Source organism: Salarias fasciatus, unplaced genomic scaffold (genome assembly GCF_902148845.1).
Source record: "Salarias fasciatus unplaced genomic scaffold, fSalaFa1.1, whole genome shotgun sequence".
NCBI classification, from domain to species: Eukaryota; Metazoa; Chordata; class Actinopteri; order Blenniiformes; family Blenniidae; genus Salarias; species Salarias fasciatus.
In genome coordinates, this window is record NW_021941246.1 from 138,950 (window position 1) to 157,259 (window position 18,310).

The following is an 18,310-nucleotide window of genomic DNA, read 5'->3' on the forward strand; positions in this document are numbered from 1 at the left end:
TGGGGTGACAGGATGAGCGTGGGGTGATGGGGTGAGTGCAGTGGGCTTGGGCAATATTGATTAAAAAATGTATCCCGATAATTTGTGGCATTCATCCCGATAACGGTAAATGTTGTGATAAAAAAACGACTAATGAAGCTCCGGTTGTGGACGGTTGTTCTGGCCCCGCCGCCTGTGGAGTCCGTGTGTCAGTCTCATTAATACACCGGTACTGCAAAGCTGTAACGACTCGAATCAACCAGCCTGAGATGTGAGAACAGATGGAACCTTTATTCAAACTCTTGGGCCCAAACAGACAGACAGGAGTGAACAGCAGAACATCACCGCTCCGGTTCTCTCTCATTAAATCCACACTACAAATACTGAACAAACCAGGGATAGAAACGTTTTTTATCTTTTAATATATTTCATTCCACATGTCCTGCTTATTCTGTTTCCAGTATTTGAGGCGTGTGCAGGGGTCCTAATGTTCATGTTTTTGTGTTCAGGCCTTTGCAGGGCAGCTCAGGGGCCTCGTGGAGAGCTAGCAAAGCTCTGCTAATGTTGACTTCGCCGATTCAGAGTCTCTTTAAACACGTTCATTCATTCATCACATCAGTCCCAATGTTCTACCCTCACCTGCCGCCCCCTGCTGGCAGCCGGCGGCAAAGCGCCGAGCCGTTACCGGGCAACCGTTCTGACGAGAACCCGCGTCGTCCCGGAGTTAACTACGTCACAACCACAGTTTATCGTATTTATCGCCAAACCTCAAATCTCTACCGGAGGAACCTTACCGGTAACCATAAATCATCACCCAACCCTAGAGTGCAGGGTGGCAGGGTGAGTGCAGGGTGAGGGGTGAGGTGACAGGGTGAGGTGTGGGGTGACAGGGTGAGGCGTGGCGTCAGTGAAGCAGAGCCAGACAGGGTGAGGTGTAGAGTGAAGGGGTGAGGTGTGTGGTGACAGAGTGAAGGGGTGAGGTGTGTGGTGACAGAGTGACAGGGTGAGGTGTAGAGTGACGGGGTGAGGTGTGTGGTGACATGGTGACAGGGTGAGGTGTGCGGTGACGTGGTGACAGGGTGAGGCGTGGCGTCAGTGAAGCAGAGCCAGGCAGGGTGAGGTGTAGAGTGACGGGGTGAGGTGTGTGGTGACATGGTGACGGGGTGAGGTGACGTGGTGACATGGTGACAGGGTGAGGTGTGCGGTGACGTGGTGACAGGGTGAGGCGTGGCGTCAGTGAAGCAGAGCCAGACAGGGTGAGGTGTAGAGTGACGGGGTGACGGGGTGAGGTGTGTGGTGACAGGGTGAGGCGGACAGGGCCAGACAGGGTTCAGGTCTTGCAGCAGCTCAGCTGGCCGCCGGGTCCGAGTCTCTCTGAGCCTCCATGGTTCTCTGCATCTTCTCCACCATCCAGTGAGGGACGGAGAACGGCTTCAGCTCGTCCATCCGGACGTCCGGGCTGTCCCTGTGGGGCCACAGCAGTCAGCTACAGCCGGCTACAGCTAGCTTCAGCCGGCTACAGGCAGCTACAGCTGGTTACACTCGGCTACAGCTGGTTACAGCCATCTACAGTTGGCTACAGTCAGCTACAGCTAGCTTCAGCCGGCTACAGTCAGCTACAGTCACCTGCAGCAGGTCGCCTGACTCACCTGTACTCATCACTGCGGGACAAGTCCTGGATGTCCTCCTCGATCAGGAGGTAGGCCTGGACACACACACACACACACACACACACACACACACACACACACACACACACACACACACACACACACACACACACACACACACAGGTTTGTATTTCTATCCTTGTGAGGACACTCATTGACATAATGCATTCCTAGCCCCTGACCCAGACCCTGACCCAGACCCTGACCCAGACCCAGACCCAGACCCTGACCCAGACCCAGACCCAGACCCTGACCCTGACCCAGACCCAGACCCTGACCCAGACCCAGACCCAGACCCAGACCCTGACCCTGACCCTGACCCTGACCCAGACCCTGACCCAGACCCTGACCCAGACCCTGACCCTGACCCTGACCCAGACCCTGACCCAGACCCAGACCCTAAACCAGACCCTGACCCTGACCCTGACCCAGACCCTGACCCAGACCCTGACCCAGACCCTGACCCTGACCCTGACCCAGACCCTGACCCAGACCCAGACCCTAAACCAGACCCTGACCCTGACCCAGACCCTGACCCAGACCCAGACCCTGACCCAGACCCTGACCCTAAACCAGACCCTGACCCTGACCCTGACCCTGACCCTGACCCTGACCCAGACCCTGACCCAGACCCTGACCCAGACCCAGACCCTGACCCTGACCCTGACCCAGACCCTGACCCAGACCCTGACCCAGACCCAGACCCTGACCCAGACCCTGACCCAGACCCAGACCCTGACCCAGACCCAGACCCAGACCCAGACCCTGACCCAGACCCTGACCCAGACCCTGACCCAGACCCTGACCCTGACCCAGACCCTGACCCTGACCCTGACCCAGACCCTGACCCAGACCCTGACCCAGACCCTGACCCTGACCCAGACCTTGACCCAGACCCTGACCCAGACCCTGACCCAGACCCTGACCCTGACCCAGACCCAGACCCAGACCCAGACCCTGACCCAGACCCTGACCCAGTGGTGGATTTAACAAATTTGGGGCCCAAGGCAAAGGCAGGAATGGGGCCCTCTGAGAAGACAACACACACTCACTAGTTGCTCTTCTCCACACGTCGACAGCTGACCCTCCCAAACAGGTGTTGACGTCGCCGTTACACTTGCTGGTTGTTGTGGATATTGTATTTTATTTTGATTTTATTTGTATTTTATTTTATTTTGATTCATACTAAGTTTGAACATGATAAATACCATGAACAGTAAAGCCTCAGTTGCAACATCTGTCTCATTAAAACCATCTGCACATAGGCGTCAGTTTAGGTGGGGACGGGGGTGGAGGGGGGGGGGGGGGGGGGGGACTCACACAAATCCTTCACATGTAGCCATTGTAACCCTGGTTATTTTCAGTAGTAATTAACATTCCAACGCTCCTGAACGCACCATCCGCTGATTGCAGAGACGCACACAGACGTTCACGAGGATTAAAAACATAAAAACAACGTGCAGCTGCTCTAAATGTGCTCTGTTCCAATGGAACAGTTACTTGGGACCGAGTTGGTCGGGGACAGCTTGGCTTGGGGCCGGCGAGGTCGGGGACAGCTTGGCTTGGGGCCAGAGAGGTCGGGGACAGCTTGGCTTGGGGCCAGCGAGGTTGGGGACAGCTTGGCTTGGGGCCAGCGAGGTCGGGGACAGCTTGGCTTGGGGCCAGCGAGGTCGGGGACAGCTTGGCTTGGGGACAGCGAGGTCGGGGACAGCTTGGCTTGGGGCCAGCGAGGTCGGGGACAGCTTGGCTTGGGGCCAGAGAGGTCGGGGACAGCTTGGCTTGGGGCCAGCGAGGTTGGGGACAGCTTGGCTTGGGGCCGGCGAGGTCAGGGACAGCTTGGCTTGGGGCCAGCGAGGTTGGGGACAGCTTGGCTTGGGGCCGGCGAGGTCAGGGACAGCTTGGCTTGGGCCAGCGAGGTCGGGGACAGCTTGGCTTGGGGACAGCGAGGTCGGGGACAGCTTGGCTTGGGGCCAGCGAGGTCGGGGACAGCTTGGCTTGGGGCCAGAGAGGTCGGGGACAGCTTGGCTTGGGGCCGGCGAGGTCGGGGACAGCTTGGCTTGGGGCCGGCGAGGTCGGGGACAGCTTGGCTTGGGGACAGCGAGGTCGGGGACAGCTTGGCTTGGGGCCAGAGAGGTTGGGGACAGCTTGGCTTGGGGCCAGCGAGGTCGGGGACAGCTTGGCTTGGGGCCAGAGAGGTCGGGGACAGCTTGGCTTGGGGCCAGCGAGGTTGGGGACAGCTTGGCTTGGGGCCGGCGAGGTCAGGGACAGCTTGGCTTGGGGCCAGCGAGGTCGGGGACAGCTTGGCTTGGGGACAGCGAGGTCGGGGACAGCTTGGCTTGGGGCCAGCGAGGTCGGGGACAGCTTGGCTTGGGGCCAGAGAAGTCGGGGACAGCTTGGCTTGGGGCCGGCGAGGTCGGGGACAGCTTGGCTTGGGGCCGGCGAGGTCGGGGACAGCTTGGCTTGGGGACAGCGAGGTCGGGGACAGCTTGGCTTGGGGCCAGAGAGGTTGGGGACAGCTTGGCTTGGGGCCAGCGAGGTCGGGGACAGCTTGGCTTGGGGCCAGAGAGGTCGGGGACAGCTTGGCTTGGGGCCAGCGAGGTTGGGGACAGCTTGGCTTGGGGCCGGCGAGGTCAGGGACAGCTTGGCTTGGGGCCAGCGAGGTCGGGGACAGCTTGGCTTGGGGCCAGAGAAGTCGGGGACAGCTTGGCTTGGGGCCGGCGAGGTCGGGGACAGCTTGGCTTGGGGCCGGCGAGGTCGGGGACAGCTTGGCTTGGGGCCAGCGAGGTCGGGGACAGCTTGGCTTGGGGCCAGAGAGGTTGGGGACAGCTTGGCTTGGGGCCAGCGAGGTCGGGGACAGCTTGGCTTGGGGCCAGCGAGGTCGGGGACAGCTTGGCTTGGGGCCAGCGAGGTCGGGGACAGCTTGGCTTGGGGCCAGCGAGGTCGGGGACAGCTTGGCTTGGGGCCAGCGAGGTCGGGGACAGCTTGGCTTGGGGACAGCGAGGTCGGGGACAGCTTGGCTTGGGGACAGCGAGGTCGGGGACAGCTTGGCTTGGGGCCAGCGAGGTCGGGGACAGCTTGGCTTGGGGCCAGCGAGGTCGGGGACAGCTTGGCTTGGGGCCAGCGAGGTCGGGGACAGCTTGGCTTGGGGCCAGCGAGGTCGGGGACAGCTTGGCTTGGGGACAGCGAGGTCGGGGACAGCTTGGCTTGGGGACAGCGAGGTCGGGGACAGCTTGGCTTGGGGACAGCTTGGCTTGGGGTCGTGGTGGGCTGCTGCTGCTGGAGCCGCTGCCGCGGTGAAGTATGTCGTCACTTTGGGGCATTTTGAGAGCAGCTTTCTGCTTTCCTCCTTTTTCCTCCTTTTTTCAGCACCGCTGGGGGAGCTTCTTTTCATCGTCTTTTTCTTTTCTGTTCTTTTCTCTTCTCTGCTCTTCTCTTGTCTTCGTTTGTTTTCGTATGTTTTGCTGCTCTTCCTGGATCCTCTCTGCACATGCGCAGTAAGATGGACTGATCCAATGTGGACACTGAAGGGGGGCCCGAGACACACATAATACAATAAGCATTCTGCTGGCATTTTAGGGACAGGATTTCATTCAAAACATAATTAATGTGTACAAATAAGTAATAAGTGTGTTAACCATAAGTGTATGAGGAGTTTTATGGGGCCCCCAGGAACTTGGGGCCCTAAGCAACTGCCTAGTTTCGCCTAATGGTAAGTCCGCCCCTGCCCAGACCACCACACAGCCGAACCCTAAAGAAATGTTTTGACCTTTGACTTTTTCAGTAACAACAACATGGTCAAGAAAACACTGTTTCCCTCATCAGGACCGGAAGAAGGTCCCACAAGGCACGTTGAGCAGGTTTTCCTGTCCTTGTGGGGACATTTTGTTGAGAAAAACGCGTACGTACGTACACACACACACACACACACACACACACACACACACACACACACACACACACACACACACACAGAGCTGAGCCTCCTCCAGGAACAGGCGGGGTGGGGGGGTTCGGGGGGTGTTCGGGGGTTCGGGGTCATGGGGGTCATGGGGTCAGACTCACCATCTTGCCCCCCGTGGCTCTCATGTGGTGTCTCTCTGCCAGCCACTGCTTGTCCTTGGAGTCTGCAGCGTACTGACAACAACACAACACAACAGCATGAACACTGCAGCAGCACGACACACAGCGGCTCTTCAGCAGCTCCCCGTTGCCGTGGAAACCAGCCCGACAGCCTTACCTTGAACAGGTCGGCGTGCTTGATGTAGATGCGTCCTCTGGTCCCGCCCATCCCCAGCGCCCTGCGGGACAGCACAGAGCTGGACGTCCACGTGCACAGACTCAGTCCCCGTGTGACGGGGACCAGGTCTGCGTCGCGGGGGACATGGGGGTCACAGGCAGCTGACCTGAGGAAGCCATGTTCCTCGGGGGGGGGGGGGGGGGGGGGGGGTCGGTCGGTCGGTCGTAACGAGCAGCGGCAAGTCCAACAAAGATGGCGGAGGGACAGTTAAACCCAGCTGTCCTCCTTTCCTCAAAGCAACCCGGTGTCCCCCCCCCCCCCCCCCCCAGTGTGACACCCCCCCGACTCACTTGTTGGCCCTGGAGCCCAGGACGAAGGTGCTGGTCTCGGACAGTCGGGACGGGTCCCACTGGAACAGGAACAGGAAGAGTTCAGAGCAGAGGAGGACCAGCAGCCCGGGAGGGGGCGGAGCTTACTCACCTTCGGCCCCTCCCTCTTGACCGGCTCCGCCTTGGGCTTCACTCTGAAGGGTGAAGTGGTGAATGTTGCTCATCAGTGTTTCATCACTCAAACGGGATTTAAACCTTCAACCTTCTGACCGAGCCACGGACCCGTGGAGCCAGGGACGGACTGAGGGACAGGTGAGACGCTCCACCCGTCCCCCGCCACTCACCCAGAGGAGAAGCTGATTGGTCGATCAGACGACACGACTCCACCTGGACGGGTCTTCCTCTGAGGACAGGAAGACACTGGATCAGTCCCCCGCCTCCACCTGTCCCTCATCACCTCCACCTGTCCCTCATCACCTCCACCGGTCCCTCATCACCTCCACCTGTCCCTCATCACCTCCACCTGTCCCTCATCACCTCCACCTGTCCCTCATCACCTCCACCTGTCCCTCATCACCTCCACCTGTCCCTCACAATACCTTCTTCACCAGCGGGGTTCCTCTTTGGCCGCAGTCTTCATCAGCTGGACGACACCTCTGAGGGGGAGGACAGGTGAGAACAGAGGTGGACAGGTGAGAACAGAGGTGGACAGGTGAGGACAGAGGTGGACAGGTGAGAACAGAGGTGGACAGGTGAGAACAGAGGTGGACAGGTGAGAACAGAGGTGGACAGGTGAGGACAGAGGTGGACAGGTGAGAACAGAGGTGGACAGGTGAGGACAGAGGTGGACAGGTGAGAACAGAGGTGGACAGGTGAGAACAGAGGTGGACAGGTGAGGACAGAGGTGGACAGGTGAGGACAGAAGATTCAGAGAATCAGATCAGATTCAGAAATCAGGTCAGGTGAGGACAGGTGAGGACAGAGGTGGACAGGTGAGGACAGAGGTGGACAGGTGTGGACAGGTGAAAGTGTGCTCGTCTTGCAGCGGCTCCTCTGATTGGCCGTCCTCAGGGCTGACCTTGACAGCAGCCTCAGGCCCCGCCTTCTTCACGTCGTCCTCTGGAAACAGCTGTTTGGCCTGTGGAGGACATGGGTCAGCTGATGCTGGACAGACGGGAGCGTCCAGTCAGAGGACAGCAGGAAGTGGACTCACGTGTTCCAGAACATTCCTGCAAGCGTCTCTGATCAGCTGATCAGGGACGACCTCGTCCCCAACGTTCTCCTTCACGTTCTCTGCAGCTTTCTCAAAGAACTGAGGACGGACAAGAACCAGACCTGCTTTTAGTCTCTCACTCAGTCCTCTGTCTTCAGTCCCCTGTCCGTCCTCCGTCCCCCACCTTGTGGTATTTCCTGAAGACGTCCAGGATGTCCTGGTTGAAGCTGGGCTGCAGGACGGCTCTCAGCAGGTCCATGGACACCTGCGGGTCCGTGTAGCTGCAAGGTCAAGCAGAGGGATGACATCATCTGCCGGCCTCCTGCGATTGGCCGCGCGGTCGGCGGGAGGCGGAGCCGCTACCTGACGGCCATGTGCGAGCGGCGTCCTCGGCGGTGGATCTGTCGGTGTTTGATCATGACATTCCAGGGACGCTGCGGACGAAAGACAGACAGGGTGTCCACCGACCATCGCTACCCAGAACGGTTCTCCGACAGCGAAGGTCGGCTAAGTGACCTAGAACCTGAGCAGAGACATCCGGGGACGTCTAGAACCTGAGCAGAGACATCCGGGGACGTCTAGAACCTGAGCAGAGACATCCAGGGACGTCTAGAACCTGAGCAGAGACATCCAGGGACGTCTAGAACCTGAGCAGAGACATCCGGGGACGTCTAGAACCTGAGCAGAGACATCCAGGGACGTCTAGAACCTGAGCAGAGACATCCAGGGACGTCTAGAACCTGAGCAGAGACATCCAGGGACGTCTAGAACCTGAGCAGAGACATCCAGGGACGTCTAGAACCTGAGCAGAGACATCCAGGGACGTCTAGAACCTGAGCAGAGACATCCGGGGACGTCTAGAACCTGAGCAGAGACATCAGAGGACGTCTACAACCTGAGCAGAGACATCCAGGGACGTCTAGAACCTGAGCAGAGACATCCGGGGACGTCTACAACCTGAGCAGAGACATCCGGGGACGTCTACAACCTGAGCAGAGACATCCGGGGACGTCTACAACCTGAGCAGAGACATCCGGGGACGTCTACAACCTGAGCAGAGACATCCGGGGACGTCTAGAACCTGAGCAGAGACATCCGGGGACGTCTAGAACCTGAGCAGAGACATCCGGGGACGTCTAGAACCTGAGCAGAGACATCGGGGGATGTCTAGAACCTGAGCAGAGACATCAGAGGACGTCTAGAACCTGAGCAGAGACACCAGAGGACGTCTAGAACCTGAGCAGAGACATCAGAGGACGTCTAGAACCTGAGCAGAGACATCCGGGGACGTCTAGAACCTGAGCAGAGACATCCGGGGACGTCTAGAACCTGAGCAGAGACATCGGGGGATGTCTAGAACCTGAGCAGAGACATCAGAGGACGTCTAGAACCTGAGCAGAGACACCAGAGGACGTCTAGAACCTGAGCAGAGACATCAGAGGACGTCTAGAACCTGAGCAGAGACACCAGAGGACGTCTACAACCTGAGCAGAGACATCCGGGGACGTCTAGAACCTGAGCAGAGACATCCGGGGACGTCTAGAACCTGAGCAGAGACATCCGGGGACGTCTAGAACCTGAGCAGAGACATCGGGGGATGTCTAGAACCTGAGCAGAGACATCAGAGGACGTCTAGAACCTGAGCAGAGACACCAGAGGACGTCTAGAACCTGAGCAGAGACATCAGAGGACGTCTAGAACCTGAGCAGAGACATCAGAGGACGTCTAGAACCTGAGCAGAGACATCAGAGGACGTCTAGAACCTGAGCAGAGACATCTCCACTCCAGTCTCTGTGATGCAGCTCTATGCTGTCCAATATCACAAGCTCCAACTGACCGACCAATCACTGTCCGCTTCTGAGGAGGAGAACCCTGCAGGGTATCGCACAAAAGTCGGATAAATACATCCAGGATAAATGAAAATGTGCGGCTTGAGTCGGCCTCGTTGGTGTTTTCTCGGATTAATCGGTTGCACGTTTGCCGAGCCAGGATGAAAAGACGCGGCTTCCTCCAGCCCGGTGAGGAGCATCAGGATCAGGGGCGTCACGGCGTTCTTCAGAAGACCACGACATCGATCACAGAATCACAGATTGAAAATGGAACAAGGACGAGCGTCTTCCTTCACCGGGACGAGCAGCAGTGTGGACTGTACCGCGGCTGTGGGGGGGGGGCTCACTTAAAAAGGGGGGGCAGAGCGAGGACTTTACACAAAACACATCCATTAATTTCACTCCATATATTCCAGCCTGTACGTCTGCTTTAAGTGACGTTTAAGGCACAGCGCCCCCACGCTTCAATGGTGAGGACAGGTACTGCATGCAGGCCGCAGCTTTATTACAGTGAAACAGTGACGCTCAGGTCAGACACTAAAATGGCCTAATTCTGCATATGATCCATGATTATGATCATACAAAAATGATAATAATAAAATACAGGAAATACACGGGGGAAACAGCATTTTGCCAATATTTAGGATATTTATTTAAGAAAATTTCAACTCTGTCCGTGTTCTCTATTGAATCAATTGTCCTCCTGCTGTGTTCTGTTTCATCCTCATCTGTGATGAAGAACAAACCTGTTCAGCCAAAAGAGAACCTGCAGCAGGTGAAAACCTAACACAAAAAATATTCTGCAGTCTGGTCAGTTACTTAAGTGTCGCCCAAAGAGCAGTTATCAAATGAAGTGATGAATCTGTTTCTTCTGAGAATGAATTTCTGTCTGATTTTAGCCGTTAAAAGAGTGGAGTCAGAACGATGTGGGACCGTTCACTCCTAAAGCTGGAGTCCTGAAATAGGAGGATTTTCCTATTTTCAGGAGACAGTTAAGACAAAATGATGCTGTCTGTTATACTGTGTCCATTTCAGTGGTGTGAGACATTTATTTTTCCTTTGTTTCTCATTTTACTCATTGTGTGGCTTCAGGGTTGATTTATTTTATTTTTTATTCTTTATTTTCTACATCAGTGTGGTTTAGTACCAATTTCATCAAGGTTTTTTTTTTTTCCATTGTCTTTACAATAACTGTGAACCTTTTATTGTAGGACTTGTATTAATAAAGAAAGGATTCTGAAACGTCTGTGCTGAAAGTTATGTTGGTCTTCATATAATCTGAGCAACAAAATAATCCTAAAGTCAACCAGACCCTGCAGAAGCAGCGACTACAGCAGTAAGGTTTGGCTGCAGGAGGATTAAATGGCGTTATGTGTGTAAAAATCCAGGAAGTGCTGTAAGCCACGCCCACTTCTCTCAGACAGCAGTTTAATCTGATCCTGGTCGTTATCCTGCTGTGGAGCAGCGAGCTGCAGAGGACAGATCACCACGGTGACTGGTCCGGGATCAACTGGGCCAGCTTTTGTGCAACCGACTTGAGGCTAACTTCATCCAGGATCGCCACAGGATCACCACAGGATCACCACAAGATCACCACAGGATCACCACAGTTTGCCGGCTTCATCCCTTATCCTGGTTTTGTGCAATACCCCCCCCCCCCCCCCCCCCCCCGGTTCCTTTATTTTGGTTTCAACACTGACCGGAAGAGAAGAGTGAAGCAACAAAGAGCCCCACGGGGAGGGGACGACCCCCCCAGAACCCCCTCCAGACAGCGACCCCCCCAGAACCCCCTCTAGACAGCGACCCCCCCAGAACCCCCTCCAGACAGCGACCCCCCCAGAACCCCCTCTAGACAGCGACCCCCCCAGAACCCCCTCCAGACAGCGACCCCCCCAGAACCCCCCCAGAACCCCCTCCAGGGTGCTCCGGGGCTCCGGGGCTTCCGGTCCTCACCGGTCTGCTGTGCGGCGGCTCCTCCGCCCCGTCCTGCAGCCCGTCCCGGCCTCCGTCGGTGCGATGGAACCCCATCCTGGAGCCGAACCGGAACCGAACCCGTCGAGTTAATTCAACAGCGACAAAGCTTCTACAGCCGAAAAGAACCGACAGGAAACCCGACCACAACACAACCTGCACCCGATGAGAACTGACTTCCGGCGGCAAACAGGATGTGACGCTTCAGCAGCCCTGCGTTTCAAAATAAGAGCTGCGATTGAAACGAGTTTTCACGATTTGAAAGTAGGACCAGGAAGACTGAGACCTGGAAGGAAGGACACTGAAGACCCGAGACATTGCAGGGGGAGACCCTGTAGAACCCAGTAGAACCCAGACCCTGCTGAGACCAGAGCCAGATTCAGACCCCGCCGTGCCCCTGGGCAAGTTCTTTCAAAGTCCCCCTCGAAGCTAAAATTCTGACGCCTACAAAATCCTAAAGCACTTATTTCCCCCAAAACACACATTTAGAGTCAGAACAGGAGCAGGTCCCCTGGTCTCAGCTGGTCCATGAGCCTCCGGCTGCAGAGGAAGCAGGAGCAGGTCCCCTGGTCTCAGCTGGTCCATGAGCCTCCGGCTGCAGAGGAAGCAGGAGCAGGTCTCCTGGTCTCAGCTGGTCCATGAGCCTCCGGCTGCAGAGGAAGCAGGAGCAGGTCCCCTGGTCTCAGCTGGTCCATGAGCCTCCGGCTGCAGAGGAAGCAGGAGCAGGTCCCCTGGTCTCAGCTGGTCCATGAGCCTCCGGCTGCAGAGGAAGCAGGAGCAGGTCCCCTGGTCTCAGCTGGTCCATGAGCCTCCGGCTGCAGAGGAAGCAGGAGCAGGTCCCCTGGTCTCAGCTGGTCCATGAGCCTCCGGCTGCAGAGGAAGCAGGAGCAGGTCCCCTGGTCTCAGCTGGTCCATGAGCCTCCGGCTGCAGAGGAAGCAGGAGCAGGTCTCCTGGTCTCAGCTGGTCCATGAGCCTCCGGCTGCAGAGGAAGCAGGAGCAGGTCCCCTGGTCTCAGCTGGTCCATGAGCCTCCGGCTGCAGAGGAAGCAGGAGCAGGTCCCCTGGTCTCAGCTGGTCCATGAGCCTCCGGCTGCAGAGGAAGCAGGAGCAGGTCCCCTGGTCTCAGCTGGTCCATGAGCCTCCGGCTGCAGAGGAAGCAACACACTGTTTGACTCAAACAAAGCAGCCACTCTGAACACTTCAAATACTGTACCTGTGAAAATCTTGAGTTTGGGTAAACAAACATATAAAGGAGGCTGAATAACAGGGACAGTGATACTGAAAGCAGGTCAAAACTTTTTGCTTTAATTATTTCATTGCAGTCACAGTTCATGGACAAAAGAAAAAGATAAAATCTGAAATAATCAGCAATTTGCCTGAAAATGCTCAAAGTGTCTTCATGACCAACATAAAGTCTCACAGCAAGAAAAAGGACGAGTTCAGAATTCTAAGAGCGACAATTATTTTTACATGTCCGTGTTTCTTAAGTGCAATTTTGCAGTAAATAATAACAACAACAACAACAACAACAACAACAACAACAATAATAATAATAATCTAATCACGAGTTAACAGATGTATGGGAAACGCTCATAAGTGCAGACATAAAGCCCGTGACATGTGGACCGTTATTGTTCACAACCACTTTCTCTCGGTTCAGCCCGGGTCCAGGAGGAACAGGTTCACTTCTTGGCTGCATGGCCTCATTGAACACATCACCACGTCCTGCCGCTTTTTTATGGAGGTAAATTTGCTTCTTTATTTTTCAGTCGAAAAAAAAGTTGCTCCAATCGCAAAACATGTTTTAAATCAGAAAAAACTTCACTCCAATCAAAAAAAAGTTTTCAATCAAAGAAAAAACTTGTTTAAACCCAAAAGAAGAATTGGATATCCCCAAAAAATTGCATATAAACACGTTTTTTCTTTGATAGAATTTTTTTTTGGTTGAAAATACATTTTTTGATTGAAGTCCTATTTTTGGATTTGAGCCATATTATGGGTAGGACATTTGTTTCTTTATTATTCAATCAAAGATATAACTTCAATCAAAAAAAAATGTTTTCAATCAAAGCACCAAAAAAAAAAAATGTTCGGAGTGTTTCGACTTTGTTTTGACATTCAAACACCTTTTTTTCCGATCAAAGTGAAAAAAGTTTTGAAGCCAGTTTCTATATCGGGTCTACTGGAGCTCCGGCGCCGCATTGCCGCCTCCGACTCCGGCGCTGGATCCACAAACTACTTGGCTCACGGCGTCAGCGCCTGCCCGTGTGAGCAGTTCCGACATTATAAATCTCTGGAAGCTCACGGACACTTCAGGAATGGCTGGGTGCCGGATCTGTCGTGTTCTGCTCCATGAGCTGCTGGTCTGCAGCATGCACCGGTGACCGGGACTGTGGATCTGCAGTCTAATGTTGTTTTACTGATGTCGGACACATTTACCACACATTATGTGACACTGACGTGCTTCATTGACGTGAGCTGCCATGCATATCGTTCTTACTGTTGTTTTTCATATATCACTGTGTTGCTGCTGCTGAGTGTGTGAAATACAATAAATTCCAGAAAAAAGACAATGTCTCACTTGTCATTTCAGTACTTTTCCCCATACTGACCATTTCTCTTCACTAAATTATCAAGAATTACTAATGAGGAGCACAGTTAATTATCAGAACCAACAGTAGTTACTTATGTGCTAACAAAAGCAATAACTCAAAAAGACTCCAAAAGTGTCAATGACGAGCTTTATTACTGTATGTCAGAAACAAAAACATGCTCTTCCACAAATATTGAGAAAAAAAAGTTCAGGGCCTTTACTGGTCTAACTACACCATATATATACATATATGCTATAATATATATACTATATTACTACTATAGTATAGTATAGTATAGTATATACACACACACACACACACACACACACACACACACACATATATATATATATATATATATATATATATATATATATATATACAATGGGGGAAATAAGTATTGAACGCATTAACTGTTTTGTCATTACATTTATTTCCAAAGATGCAATTCATGTGACATTTCTTCCAGACACTGGTATTAACTCAAATAATCCACACATGAAAAGAAATCACAACATTCAAATCCATAAATAGTGATTATGTGGAATTAAGTGCAATAACACAGGAAAAAAGTATTGAACACACTATCTGAGACTCGTTTAATACTTTGTGGAGAAGCCTTTGTTTGCAATGACTGCTTCCAGACGCTTGTTGTATGTATGAACTAATCGCCCACACTGCTCAGGTGTGATTTTTGCCCATTCCTCCGCACAGATTGTCTTCAAATCCTGAATATTCTTTGGTGCCCTCTGGTGAACCCTTATCTTTAGTTCTTTCCACAAATGTTCGATCGGATTTAAGTCAGGTGATTGACTGGGCCATTCTAACACACTGATTTTCTTTTTTTTAAACCATTGGAGAGTCAACTTTGCCGTGTGCTTCGGATCGTTGTCCTGTTGAAAGGTCCAGCCCCGTCTCATCTTCATCATCCTGGTGGATGGCAGGAGGTTCATCTCAAGAATTTGCCGATAGATGTTTCCATTCATTGCTCCTTCAATTATATGAAGTCTGCCAGTACCACGAGATGAGAAACAACCCCATGCCATGATGTTTCCACCACCAAACTTCACTGTTGGTATAGTGTTATTTGGGTGATGTGCAGTGCCATTTCTCCTCCAAACATGGTGTGTAGTATGACAGCCAAGAAGTTCAATTTTGGTCTCATCTGACCAGACAACATTCTCCCAGTATTCCACAGGCTTATCCAGATGCTGTTTAGCAAACTGTAGACGAGCTTCAACATGCCTTTCTTTGAGGAACGGAGTCTTGCGGGCTGAGCGTCCATAGAGGCCATGGCGGTGGAGTGCATTGCCTATCGTTTTCTCTGTAACACTTGTACCTGCTGCCTCCATGTCTTGCTGGAGTGCTTTCCGGGTGGTCCTTGGCTCTTTGAGAACTCTTCTGACCATCTTTCTGACTCCCTGGTCAGAAATCTTGCGAGGAGCTCCTGTGCGCGGCCTGTTGATGATAAGGTGATGCTTCTTCCACTTGTGGATAATGGCCCCAACGGTGCTTACTGGAATACTCAGATTCTTTGAGATAAGTCTGTAACCAGTTCCATTCTGATGCTGAGCAACAATCAGGCTGCGAAGGTCTTGAGAGAGCTCCTTGCTTTTACCCATCATGAGATGTGTCTTGTTTGACTACTTGGTGAAAAAACAACCTGTTTATAGGGCCATCAATTAGCACTAACCCAGCTGATGTTGGTTTGCACTTATAGGAAGTACAAAGACTGACTTTCAGGTGTGAGATGGTATGGTGCCTTTCCTTGACAAACTATACAGCTTTCCCATGGTGTGTTCAATACTTTTTTCCTGTGTTATTGCACTTAATTCCACATAATCACTATTTATGGATTTGAATGTTGTGATTTCTTTTCATGTGTGGATTATTTGAGTTAATACCAGTGTCTGGAAGAAATGTCACATGAATTGCATCTTTGGAAATTAATGTAATGACAAAACAGTTAATGCGTTCAATACTTATTTCCCCCATTGTATATATATATACATATGTGTGTGTGTGTGTGTGTGTGTATATATGTATGTATGTATGTATATTACATTCCATCCGGTCTTCGCTCACTGTCCAGGTCACTACACTGCTGATGGGCGGTGGTTTGTCAGGGCACAGCACACATTTCCAATCTCATCCAGCAGTGTGACTTCTTCACCTCCACATGGAAGAATCCTGTGTCTGGGTTTGGTCCCTGACAAGATTCTATATTCCTGACGGGTATTTCTAGTGACTCTTTCAACATGAATCCTCAAATGTGCCATTCTCCTGGTTTCCTCCACATCTCTGGCTGCTGACTGACAGCAGCCTTTAATGCTGGGAGTTTGACCTCCGCACACATCACAACAACAACAACTCACAGAGGTCACAGTCAGTCTGTGTGGCATCCTGACTGTGTGTGTGTGTCGTCTTCTGTGACCAGCTGACTGTTGTCTTCCTCAGCATCAGGTGTCTCATCCTGTGATTCTGTCCAGACTCCGCCGTCCCCTCCTCGGTCTGCAGCTCTCCAGTCTCTGCATCCCGGTGGACTCCCGTCTCTGGTGCTTGTGGTCACACTTTCTGTAGCTGCTCCCACCAACGTCGCCTTGCAGAGCGCCTCATTGGTCGGTGTGACCGATGTGTGTCCAGATGTAGGGAAGGTGTCCAGTCTGGATCGGTCTCCATCAGTTCATAGGCTGGTTGACCTGCAGACACAGGTTAGGTTTAATTGAGAGAGCTAGTAAATACTGGATTCTTGCATGACATTGCACAGAGTTTCAAGGACTGTAAATACAGACAGAAGCAGATGGATTTGTTGTTGTGCTGATTGTCTCTCAGGCTGGAACATCATCTGACATATTTTGCTGCTGCTGAAGCTGCTGACTCTGTTCTCCTCCAGGATGTGTTGTAAATTTAGTTTGATCAGTTTTAGCAAACAAATCAATGACTGTATGTTTGTTTTCAAAAGGAGATCAGATCTGATGTGTTGTGTGTTGCGGTGTACCAGGGAGTGTGTGTTTATCTGTCTGTGAGGACAGAACTGACAAGACGTGTCCTCTTTTCGGACAGCAGGTCTGACTGGATCTTTAAGGTCACTCCCTCCGTAACGTTTAAATTTAAGATGAAGAAATAAAATAAACAGATTGAGCATGAAGTGATGATCCCATCTCTACTGCCCTCCTCCTCTGACCGGAGGTTATAAGTGAAGTTGGCTCGCAGCTGCTGCAGGCTCAGCTGCCAGCTGCAAACTAGCTTCACCGCTAACGTGACTTCATTCACAAAGAAACCGCATTTTCAGTAGCATCGCTTAAAAACTAATAAACTCACTTACTTGCCTTTATGAAAATGGTGAGAGCAAACCAGCATGTTGTCAGACATGGAGTCTAAAGTGATGCTCTTCTTTCCTGTCGCTGCTGCGACTCCCGCCATCCGACGCCTCCTCCTCAGTCTGCTCTCCGTAACTTCTTTTCCACTTGGGAAACTGGAAAAACCGCAGACTGTCGTCTGTCCTGCTCCCATTCCATCGACGTGACCGACTGGTGGTCGCCTTTCACGCAACAGGATCTTCTCGTTTTGAAGAAATACTGCTGCACTCAGAAACGTGGATCACAGAAAGCAGCTGGCAAGCGAGACCTGAACAATCCCACAATGCAACAGCGTGACGACAGCTGCAAATAGAAACGGACTTCCCCGCGCACACCAGCAGCTAGCTTCCAGCTTCTAGCTTCTTCTGGAGAGATTCTCATTGGTGTGGACACCTGTCACTCAAACATGCCCGACCAATGGAGAAGCTCCGCCCACTGCGGGACGTTTGTGTCAAAATGATTCAATCAAAAAAGAGGCTTCAAAACTTTTTTCACTTTGATCGGAAATAAAGGTGTTTGAATGTCAAAACAAAGTCGAAACACTCCGAACATTTTTTTTTTTTTTTGCTTTGATTGAAAACATTTTTTTCGATTGAAGTTATATCTTTGATTGAATAATAACAAATGTCCTACCCATAATATGGCTCAAATCCAAAAATAGGACTTCAATCAAAAAATGTATTTTCAACCAAAAAAAAAAATTCTATCAAAGAAAAAACGTGTTTATATGCAATTTTTTTGGGGATATCCAATTCTTCTTTTGGGTTTAAACAAGTTTTTTCTTTGATTGAAAACATGTTTTGCGATTGGAGCAACTTTTTTCGATTGAAAAAAAAAGAAACAAATTTACCTCCATACTTTTTCTCACAACATGCAGAGAGCCTGCGCTTCAGGGCCCTTCTTCTTCTGTGGTGTCTGTGTAAAATAAGGTTGAACATGCAAACAGCACCCCTAGTGGCATGAAGTGCCAATGCAGTCATGGCGTCGTACGTGTCACCTGCATGTAATGCATCACATTGATGCTAGCCGGGTAGTCGTGGGGCCCCATTAGGTAGGTTCCCGGCGTGTCATTGTAGATTGTCTGGGGAATTCAAGCTGTGTCGCTGATATCCGCCGTCTGTCGGGGCCT

General features: G+C 52.2%; 1 protein-coding gene across 1 annotated transcript; it reads right to left on the reverse strand.

Annotated features, from left to right (window-relative positions):
- Positions 1 to 1,114: 1,114 nt before the first annotated feature.
- On the reverse strand, positions 1,115 to 11,406 carry LOC115384485 (deoxynucleotidyltransferase terminal-interacting protein 1). The gene is made up of 13 exons (XM_030086770.1): positions 11,211 to 11,406; positions 7,792 to 7,862; positions 7,613 to 7,709; positions 7,429 to 7,527; positions 7,294 to 7,353; positions 6,815 to 6,871; positions 6,560 to 6,618; positions 6,367 to 6,409; positions 6,237 to 6,295; positions 5,887 to 5,947; positions 5,712 to 5,783; positions 1,629 to 1,684; positions 1,115 to 1,444 (listed from the first exon to the last, which is right to left on the reverse strand). The coding sequence occupies exons 1-13, from the start codon at positions 11,283 to 11,285 to the stop codon at positions 1,327 to 1,329; spliced, it is 927 nt and encodes a 308-aa protein (XP_029942630.1). The 5' UTR covers positions 11,286 to 11,406; the 3' UTR covers positions 1,115 to 1,326.
- Positions 11,407 to 18,310: the final 6,904 nt, after the last annotated feature.